We start from the raw sequence: 10907 nt of genomic DNA, 5'->3' as shown, positions 1-10907 counted from the left end.
TTATCGTTATAATCAATTATGTTATTTTTCTTGATTATTTTGTAGAATAGAGGGTCACGAGCAAAGTTAATCGACATCGTTAAAATTATCAAATGAAATTATCAAACCCTAATAACTTATAAATCGAATATACTATAATATTATGAATATTTTAGATGACAAATTTATTTAGATGTATTATACAACAAAATGTCATATCTTTTATGGACCCTTAAAAGTGTCTAAATAATCTTCTTCAGCAAAACCCACTCCACACCAAGTCATTAATCAATAACCAATCTTAGTCAAACGAAGCCGTCATACTATTGTTATAAGGAACAATAAGTTCCTCCAAATCTTATATCCAGCGGAGGCCCCACACCAAATCCTGAGGGTAATTTTCTCGAGTCAGTTGTACCGAAAGGCATTGCAGCCAAAGAAGAGGGATGTTACTATGGACACAATCTGCAAAAACAAAAAGCATTGTGGGGGTACATTGGGAATCAAGAAAAAATTGTTGCACTACTAGTGAAGCTGTGGCATCTCCGTCTTGTCTCATCGAAGGACAAGAGAAAGGAGGGGGGGCATTTAATTCCTTCCCATCACAAAACAAATTGGTGTGAGCCACTGCTTCCGTGCAGGAAAAGTTTCATACCCACGCTCCTCCTTCGCAAACCCCAAAACAATTCCATTACGTAATAAAAGTAGGGCTCCATTACTCCATCCACCAATTTATACGGCTCACATTCAAAGCTTTCAACATCTTCTGGCCGCCCAAGATTGCACCCTTCGACAACTATTTTTCAAGAATTGGTTTGATCTCATAAGTAAAATTTAGCATCATTTATATCCCGAGAAGAAAACAAAAAATAAAATCTCGTGTGTCTTTGTATCATATATGATAAGATCATTTAGTTCTATATTGATTAAGGAGTATGAGAACGAATGACTCCTAAGTCCGTCTCCTTTACCTTTAAAGATGTTTTTTAGAGTTCACATCCTTCATCCGAAAGGATAAAATTATACGGATACAAAGTGGATAATTTCACTACACCAATGGATCAAATTATCCCTTATCAATATAATATGTTTCTTTTTAAAAAAAAAATTATATTAACTTAATTGTGTAGTATAATATTCAAACTGAGAATATTTTTTTAAAAAAACATAATTTGAAAACCATTAGATCCAATTAAAAATCTAACTTAAGACCTTTTACATTTTGTATAAAAGAAATATGAGTTATAACTTATCTGTCGAAGATCACTCACCCTTTAGACCCACCCTTACATATGAGTTATAACTTTATAAATCCTAAAGATCAAATACAAATAATAAGGTCAGCCCAATCCCTAAGTCAGTCACACATCATTTTTCTTTCGTCAAACAACTCCCAAACCCACAAATCAAAAGGGTAAGCAAATATATGAGTGTATTTGATGAAGAAGTTTATAGCAGAAAACAAAGACTATTATTGATAAAGTGATGATTATTATTGTAGCTATTTTAGCTATAATAATTATTATCATCGTAAGACAAAGATAAGCCTATCTTAGCTATTAAACTACCAATCGAATGAACAAAATGTGAGACAACTTATATTGCTCATACCTAAAATTAAGCTTTAAGAAATAATATAGCTTGGGGATGGGGATTCTAAGAAGACACCAAATTATATTTGGACATGACAGCACTAGTCCGCGGACCATTCACTTAGCTTGAATGTAAGTATACATTCATTCATGATAGTTTTAATTATTTTTGTATTGTATGTTACTTTTCAAGGATTATAAGAGAATATGCATATATTCCGTAAAGAATATGGATTCATCCTCATTTTGTATATATTCTTAATAATTAGTAAAGTTTGATTTTTTTAATTTTTTAAAAAATAAAATATGAATATCTGATCCGTCCACGTTTTGCACTCCTGTACAAGACCTTCAAACTTTACATTGTACGCTAATGACATGAATATAATTAGCTAAATATATTTATTGAATGCCATATTTAATTGGACATAAAGCAAGTAAAGGTGCCTCTAATAATTATAATTTGTTTTGTGATATTGTACTTAATTAATCAAACAATTAATTACTTACATAACGAGGCTGCCAAAAATTATTACAATTATTATGATTACTTTCTACACCAGGAAAAATACGAGCTTGTGATGGTTACTTTCTACACTTGGAATTCTTGACTGAACCACTGAGACATTGTCCAGAAATGAAAATGCTGTCTTAATGTGTTTCATGCTGTTGTTGAACATTTGTGACGTACTACTACTGTGCAGGATAAAAATAAATGTCAACATGATGTCAATAAAAGAACATATTCTCAATCTCGGGAGAGGTACTAAAGGCCAAAAAGAAAAAGAAGAAAAGAAAGGAGGTTTGGGGAACAAGTTGCAGGTTAGATTCCTGAACCTGTGAGTTGTTAAGATGTGCTCAGTAAGTTGATGTCTTCGTTTAGATACCGCTTTTGCATGTTAAGCAGCATATCATATCATGAGAAATTACTGCATGGCAGAACTCAGGTCTTTTTCTTTTTCTAAGCTTTTACATTGGGGCAGTTTGGGCAACTGAGAGTCCAAGAAAGGAGGGTGGCAGTGTAGTTTGGTTGAGAGAGAAGGTCAAAAGGTAAATGCGTTCCTTTCATGAATAATATCGGCAAAAGCAAACGAAGAGAGAGATGGAAAGAAGATAGAGAAGCTACTAGTGTTTCAACAGGATAGGACAGCTCCCTGAAAACTCTTCCATGTCCCTTTCCCCTTGGCCTCTCTCTCTCTCTCTCTCTCTCTCTCTTTCCGTCTCTGTGGAGTTGCTGTTGATGTACAGGCCCGCTTTTGGTAGAGAACCTGATGCGTAAGTGGGTGGTGTTTTCTCATCTTCTACACCCTCCCATACGTTTACTGTGACTGGAGGAAGAAAGAAAAGTCTTCTCCTCACTTCTTCCTCTCTTTCAGTCGTGCAGCGCAGTGATTCCTCTTCTCAAGCTACTTTCCTCTTTTCACTTTCTTTTGGATCCAAGAGTGAGTAAGGCTTGGAGGTTCTTCTTCTTCTTCTTCTTCTTCTTTGTGATCTTGTATGTATATATGTGTACTGTTCATGGATGTTCTTGGGATCTTGTTTTGGTTCCTGCATCGGTCATGTGCCTTGTTAGATCTTCCACCTGGTCAATCCCTCTGCCTCACCTCACCTCCCTCTTCGCTGTCCTTGGATTTTTTTTGCTTGGATCTTGGAGAAAAATCTAGAAGAAGATTTTCTCTAGAAGAAGGTTTTCCTTCAGATTTGCTTGTATCTTTTAGCCAAAGAGTGGTGATGAGCTTCTTCATCATCCTTCCTACCATTTTTGTGTAATTTCTGCTACTTTATGCCCTTCTGTTCCATCCTAGGAATCCATTCAAAGCAAGGCCCTAAAGAGGAGTGTTAATCCTCTAATGGCCTGCCTCTCTGTCCTTTCTCTCATCTATTAATTTCCCATCAGCTCCCTTTATATGCTATGCTTTTGAGTTTCCTCATTGGGTTTTTGTATAACTTGCTACCAGAACTTGTTTTGGATTCTGTTTCCCTTGTTTCTTCCGCTATCATTTCATGTGCAAGGCTTCTGTCGAGGTCTTCTTCTTCCTCCTTGTTCTCTTCCTACTGATCTTTCGACAAACTGGTTTTGGTTTCCCCTACTTTATTTGGAGGTGTAATTTCTCTGTGAAACTCCTCATCCCTTTGATCACATAAAATGACATCTCTGGAAGTTTCGAACCACATAACTATTGATATTCTCTTTGTATGGAAGCTTCGAGTGCCTTGGGTTTCGAGCGGACTGATCTATCTTGATGAGTTTGACCCAATCTTAAGTCTACATGAAATTATGCCTTAGAAGATGCTTGGACATTGGTCCTAGTTTCTTCTCTAGCAAGTGCCTTCTCTTTTTTCCTTTCTAAGTTTAGTTCTCCTTTGCCCAATCTTGCAGGCACCAAGTCAGGTGAAGAGAGGGAAAAGGCCGGTGGTGTTTCTCCTTTGTGGGATCTTACTACTGGTTTCCTTGGCAGCTTAAGTCCTTTGTTATGCTGGAGTCCAAGGATGATGGAAGGCCCAGTTGCAGTGGTGCCCTTGGGCTGCTACTACTACCGCTAGAAGATTTAGGAGGAAACTGGAGAAGGCCTTCTTCAGATGTTATCGACTAAAAATTCACCAGACCCTTCATGTTCCTCCCATCTTCCAGCACCGAGAACAGGTGAGAGTGCTTCTCAAACGCTTGCCTTCCAAGAGAGGAATCCCATCCTAGAAGAGACACCAACTCCTAATTTCTCTATAAGGTAGTAGTTTCCTCTTACACACTGCCTTGTGTTGTCTTTATTACTGATTCAGAGAAATGATGTTGCTTGCATCGGTCAGATTCGATGGGTTGATTTCTGGAGTACCTTTATCTAAGTATTTTCCTTCACTTACAAATCTATTGGGGTGTGGGCCAAGCTTTGATGGATCTGAGTGCACACTAGCCAGGATGTTCATGTTGATATTTTTCTGAGACCTCTAGGTCCCTAAAGCAAGGAATCAAAGGCTTGACTTTTCTTCCAGGGGATGACTATGGCTTGGTTTTCTTGATATGATATCAACTATGTGGGTTTAATTGATCATATCATCTGTTAAAAAAGTTGTCCTTTTGTCAAAGGTGACGCAGTTTGAGGGACAGCTTTGTTCCTTGGTTGGTGGTATTTTTTTGTGTCTAGTTTTGGCAATTGGTATGTGGTATGATCTGAATATGTTCATGGTAGAACTTTGTGGTGAAAAGATGACCTTCTCATTTGATTATCTTTGATGTATGGAGTTGTAAATGGGTATCTCTCAATCATAGAAGCAAGTTTTCTGATGGATCTTTTGCTTTGATTTCAGAGATTATGTTTTTGCATCGAGGACCAAAGGCCTAGAGACAAGTTGGCCATTTGCACAGCATTTCTTGCGGCTCTGCTTCAAGGATGGTGTCAAAGGTCTATTGCCACCTTTCGAGCCTCCAAATTTGTTGAGAGTTCAGTGTCGCAGAAAGGAAGTAGAACAGATCCTAGCGCATATTGTTGATCCTCAAGAGGAGAAACAATCTTGTGATAGAAAAACAAGAACCTGTCAGGAAATTAGCAAAGATGATCTGGCTCATTGTGATGCAGGAGTTCGATTGATAAGGACCCATGAGCAAGTTGAAACTTCTTCTTATGACATCGGTAATCAAGAATCTAAAACACCAGCAACGGATATAGAAAATAAGTGCAGGTTGATAGTAAAATTAGGTGTCATCTCTGGGAGCAGTCGAACAGAGGACACAATTTCTGACTCTAGCACAGTTTCAGATCCTATGGCTTCAAAGGTTTGTCCTGTTTGTAGAACATTTTCTTCCACTTCAAATACAACTTTGAACGCTCACATAGATCAGTGCCTCTCGATGGAGTCCAACACCAAGTGGATGTCAAGCAAACTCTCAAAACCAACAGAAAAACCAAGGAAGAAGAGACTGATGGTGGATATTTATGCTACTGCTCCTCGTTGCACTCTTGAAGATCTCGATAAGAGGAATGGTACAAACTGGGCCAACGAAATGGCATTTGCCACTGCACCAACTGTTGAAGTTGATATGGAGACAAAGAAACCAAAATTGTCACCAACAGAGTCTACAGCTTATGTTGAAGGATCAGTATCTGTTAATTCAGCTGGCGCAAAACTCAAAATTCTATCCAAATTCAATGACATGCCAAAGTTGAAGGAAGGACCGAAGTTTCAGAAGCATGAAGAAGTCATTGAGCCAACAAAAATGTTTTTGGTGAGCAAGAAGAAGCATTTGAATGCAAAGTTTTCAAGGAAGATGAAAGTGAAGGCACAGAGAAACAAATTGAGCTCACGTACTCTGTTGAAAGCACAGGTACTTGCAATATTTCTTTTTCATAAAGAAATCTATGGCTGCATTTGAGTTCTTGTGCAATCAGTCTGAGAAAAACAATGGAAATTTCAAAGACTGAGGAATTCTATTCTCATCTGGGAGTTATATCTTTTTGGGGTTTTCAGTCATATGCTAAATGAGAATTAGTCAGTATCATCATCTCTTAATAGTTTTCTTTTCCAAAAATGCTTAAATTCTTTATGTATATGAAAAATCTGAATCAACCTCCCTCATAACAAATCCTTAAGGAAGTTTCTAGATGCTCCTTTGATGCCTAATCATCATATCTTTTAGTCCGTGTTTTCTAATTTCTTTGTAGTTGGGAGTTAGAATTGTGCCCGTTTCCACTTTCACTGTTCTCTTGCTCAAGCTTTCTCAATCAACATATCTGGCTTATAGTGAATCATTAAGATGATTTGTAAGGTTTGATGTTTTCCAGCCTTTCAACTCTGTCTCCAAACATAATACAATTTGGATTGTCAGCATATTCTAATTTCTATATCTAATTTTTGCTGATCTTTCATACCATTTGATTTTACATTAGCCTAATTCTCACCAGTGTTGATCATTTTACCAATCTAATTGCATAACTATAAATTTGGTTGGCCAGATTCAAACTGCACATGAAGGATATTGTAATGCTAAAACTCATCATGAGAATGAAGAATCACTAAACCCAGGTAACCTCAACAAGAGCAGTTCATCTTTAAGACAATTGATGTGTTCCAGACGATCAGATCTCCCAAAGAACCTTTTCAGAAAGAATGTCAAGCGTGCATCAGATAATACTGTACCTCTCACAAGAAGCAGGCTCACGTCTGAAGACTTGGTCAGTTCTCCAAAGAGAGTGCACTCTGCTGGTGATGGCTTTGAAGACTCTGAAAAGCTTTCAATCCCCACTTTCAAATGGTCATCTGAAAGTACTGTGAAAAATGGTATCCTATTGCGAAAACCAAAGTCATCTGGGAATTCTGTGGCTTCTTCAGGAATCAAAATAAAGGAGATTGACCTAAGCATTCAACACCAATCTGATAACTCTTCTCGGAGGACGAACATATCTTTGGAAATCTGTCATCGTCCCTTGATAAAAGACCCAATCAAGTTAATTTTGAAGAAGAAAGACTCTGCTGGAAGAACATCCAGCACCTCGGAGGTGAGGAAAGGTGATCTAAAAGAGAAATTATTTTCCTTTGACAAGTTCCGCAAGCATCGATCGGTTTCCAGGAGTGGCAAGAGTGGAGTAGAATTCCAGGCAACTCCCTATGGTATTGATATTCCAAGAACAAGTAACGATGCACTAGAATCTTGTGAATTTGATTGCTCAAAGAGTGTAACAGTATCTCCAGCAGGAGAGATGATGAATCATGGATCTACAAGCAGGAAAGATGTCCCAGGAGATGAGGAAAGAGATGACAGGAGCACAATGGAGGAGCAGAACCATGGTGACGAATGTCATGGTCCTGATGTCGAGAACTTAAACATGCAAGTAGAGGTCTTTCACTCTGGACATTGTGTCATCAAGTCATCTAAGGAAATATCTACGGCTAATCCTTCTCCTAATGATATCGTGAGTTCAGGAAACCTGCAAGCATCATTTGGTGCCAGATTAGATCCTTCTCCATTGGTTGAACAAGTTCAGTATATATCTAAAAGGGAATTCCATGAAAAACAATTAGTGGAAAGATCTGAAAGGCAAGAGGAAAGCTGTGATGGTGTGTCCAGAGAAGAGATCGATGACCAAAATATCCAAATAGCAGATGAAATGGAAGAAAGAGGGGAGAAAGTTTCTTGTGCAATTGAACCCAAGGAATATACTGTTGATACCATGTCCATCCAGGAATCTAGTGGTTGCTTGACTAATGGGGATGTCGGTCCTAGAATCCCCGAAAGGAGCACATCGGTAACCTCCGTTAGAACAATTGTGGACGATGCCATGAATTTGGCTAGTGATGGTGAACCAAGTGGATCACCTGTGTCAACTGCATCAACTCTTTTTGTCCCCTCTTCAATAGATTCCAAATATACTGATCCAGAGAATGAGGCATTGGGAATTGTTGTTAATGTTGAAGATAAGCTGGCTTTGATGGAAAGAAATGTCGAGGGCAGGAATCAAGAACTCAAGGCAAATCTATCAGCAAAAGAACCTAGTCAGTCAGTAAATGATGAGCCATTCTATAGCTCATGCAGGGAGAGCCTTTCAAGAGAGTCTCAATCATTAAGATCAAACGCTACACAGCACAGGACAACCATTGGAAAACAGGTTCCTGACTTGTTTCCCGGGCCAAGAATCTCTTCCTCTTTTAGTTTGTATCAGAATCCGAGAACTAACACTATGGTCAGCTCCACCTCCACCGAAACTTTGTCAGATTCTGCAGTCAAGGTTCCATCTTGCACCGGTGCTAATCCAATCCTTAGGTTGATGGGCAAGAATTTGATGGTGATGAAAAATGAAGAGTTTGTGCCACCTAGTACAGTTATGGATCACCCACCAGATGTAAACTTGTCATCTCATCTTGGATTTAGTTCAGCCAACACTCACATGAAGCAGCAGAATTTTCCCGGAACAGTGGCTGAGCACCAATTTCCCGTATGCCTGCCCAGCACAGCAGTGGCTGGTTTCTCATTCACTTCTCTGCATGCTGCTTTGGTGCCAAGACCAAATCAACAAACCCAGGAAAAGAATGCATACAAAAAGTTCGACTCCTCTGCAACTCCTTGCATGATGAATGAGGTGATAGTGATAGATGACTCTCCCAAGACTGACAAGCAACCAAGTCTGAGCAGTCCAACAAGCACTTTGCCTTTTGATGCCTCAAGTTTGAATCCATTGTCTCAGAGATCATTCTCCTGCCTTTCTTCGCAAGATCACATTGAGGATCCTCCGAGTGGCATGAGACCTTTGTTACCGAACCTGTACACCGGAGTGGATGCTAGTTTGATCAAGAGGTATAGCACTGCAGAAGGCCATTTCATGTTCCAATCTCCTGGAACCGCTTACATGCGCCCATCAATATGTTACTCACAGACCCTCCACTGATCCTACCTCTACAAAGTGCTTGTGGAACAAAACTCTTCCAAATTGTACTTGCAGCAGCCATCTTTGCCGCATTCAGTTGGATCACCATGGTTAGACTTTTGATATCCATATCCTTTGAAGTAGTCATGAAGCATCCACCAGGTCAAAAGAGTGAAACCAACAAGAACTTGTGTACTGTTGGAACTTTGAGATATGTTGTGTATCCTTGTTGGTGGCAACACAGGAAACCTTTTCTCTCTGCAAAAGTTGCAGTTTTAGACATCACCAAAAGGACATGTAGCCCTCAATAATCGATGCATCTAAACCTTGCCATTTAACTATGGCAATAAGTGTTCTTCAAGCTGGCTTTTGGTCATTGCTGCTGGCAACCTTCTGTGCTACTACTAGTTCTGGTAGATAGATAACTTGTGGTTTTTCCTACTCTTGATGCTAATATGAATATGCTAAATTGATCTGCAGGTTGATTTTGTTTTGTCTCAAAATGACATTACATAATAATAAAACCTTGTCAGAATTTAGTGAAGAACTGTAAATTGCCATTACATATTACATGCTTCTGGGTTAAAATAAGGGTAGCAAGATTTGATGGACAACTTGATACCAAAGAAAAATTCAGAGATTACCTAGAAAGTGAAAACTAGAAAAGGCCAATTCCATATTTACGTGGTATGACAACTCATGTTTACGTATGTGGAAAAAAATCAACTTCTTTGCTATTGACAGTAATCGAATACAAGAAATAAGATTCTCTATTCAATTAACTCAAAACTGAAGTTATAAATTTCTGGTGCATCTTCTCACATAAATATTGCAGGATTTTTCTCTCAATCTCTTCTTGATCTAATTTAGAAGCACTCAAATTATATTTTGTTTATCTCTTCCCATGGTATGTATTTATAGAATGACAACCAAACCTTAATTCAAAAGAGTCCATACTTAGAATATCTTATTCTCCAACTAACCTCGTTAGCCAAATACTTTGAATCTTATTATATATCTAGAAATACTTATCAACCCTAATATAATTCTTCCATTTTGCTCATATTCTCCTCTTCAGGATTATTGTCTACACGCGAATTTGCATTAAAAGATTCTAATTTCTTGATGCCATCCATATGCAATTAGTGTATGCGGACACAAAAATGCAGGTTGCTCTTATTGAGGTAGAAGAAACTCTTAACCTTGCATGTACTCCAAAACCCTACCATTAAAGTTGCTGCACAATCTTCTGGTTTCATTGTCGAGTTAGATGTCACGTTACGAAGGGACCCTTACCACGCTAATAATTCCACATGTATTCATGTAGTTGAATACACCACGAGTGCTACTCAGAACTGCACCGTAGCCCCTTCAAGCCAGTGATTCCAACGAGGTTTGGAGAAACCTTACAATAAGAAAGACAACACAATATCAGCTCACGTAAGTATTCCTCTGCCACGAGATGTAGCCGTTACACTGGAGAGAGATCAGGAATGGAGTGAACAAGGCTTTTTGGCATGAGTAGTAGTAGATAGCACGCGAAGAGAGAGAGAGAGAGAGAGAGAGAGGCTTCTCCATGGCATGAGTAGTAGTAGGAATGGAGTGTTCTCCCTCTGCTCTCCAAAACTCAGCATCCGTCAAACGTCAATATAAACCCAGGCAAACATGCATGAGCATGTCAAACGACAAACCTTTAATCGTCTTAAACACTTTTGAATGATACTTCAACATCTATCACAGACATGCTTTATTTCCGTATCTGCTAGATATATAAAATATATGATGTATTTCAAAGTCACCACCAAGTGCAGTATCTTATCCAAAATGTAAACTATTGTCTGTGTGACTTTTGCATTGCCATGCGAACTACTTTAGCAAACAGCTTACCACCTTTCTAAATCAACTAAAAAGTTGCACGATGAGTGGTTTTGAGTGTTTTTTTTATCGTTTAATATTTTTTTTACCAAAATAAAAATCAATTAAA

General features: G+C 38.4%; 1 protein-coding gene across 6 annotated transcripts; it reads left to right on the top strand.

Moving 5' to 3' along the window:
- Positions 1-2705: 2705 nt before the first annotated feature.
- LOC135581396 (uncharacterized) lies at positions 2706-9284 on the top strand. Of its 6 annotated transcripts, none has more exons than XM_065085772.1 (4): positions 2706-2846; positions 3952-4297; positions 4875-5889; positions 6518-9284. In XM_065085772.1, the coding sequence occupies exons 2-4, from the start codon at positions 4152-4154 to the stop codon at positions 8942-8944; spliced, it is 3588 nt and encodes a 1195-aa protein (XP_064941844.1). In that variant the 5' UTR covers positions 2706-2846; positions 3952-4151; the 3' UTR covers positions 8945-9284. The 6 variants fall into 6 exon arrangements, with proteins under 6 accessions (XP_064941844.1, XP_064941847.1, XP_064941842.1 ...); XM_065085775.1 differs by lacking the exon at positions 2706-2846 and adding an exon at positions 2857-3013 and having other exon boundaries at positions 3952-4215; XM_065085770.1 differs by lacking the exon at positions 2706-2846 and adding an exon at positions 2857-3013.
- The last annotated feature ends 1623 nt before the right edge of the window (positions 9285-10907 follow it).

The sequence above is a fragment of the Musa acuminata genome, chromosome BXJ1-10 (assembly GCF_036884655.1).
Source record: "Musa acuminata AAA Group cultivar baxijiao chromosome BXJ1-10, Cavendish_Baxijiao_AAA, whole genome shotgun sequence".
Taxonomy (NCBI): Eukaryota; Viridiplantae; Streptophyta; class Magnoliopsida; order Zingiberales; family Musaceae; genus Musa; species Musa acuminata.
The sequence above is the reverse complement of the archived record's forward strand: the minus strand, read 5'-3'. Positions and strand labels throughout refer to the sequence as shown.

Bases quoted from the DNA above. Each gene is read 5' to 3' on its own strand.
- LOC135581396 (XM_065085772.1), top strand. From the start codon at position 4,152: ATGTTATCGACTAAAAATTCACCAGACCCTTCATGTTCCTCCCATCTT. The intron at 4,298-4,874 runs GTAGTAGTTTCC...CTTTGATTTCAG, and splicing joins ACTCCTAATTTCTCTATAAG to AGATTATGTTTTTGCATCGA. The intron at 5,890-6,517 runs GTACTTGCAATA...TTGGTTGGCCAG, and splicing joins GTACTCTGTTGAAAGCACAG to ATTCAAACTGCACATGAAGG.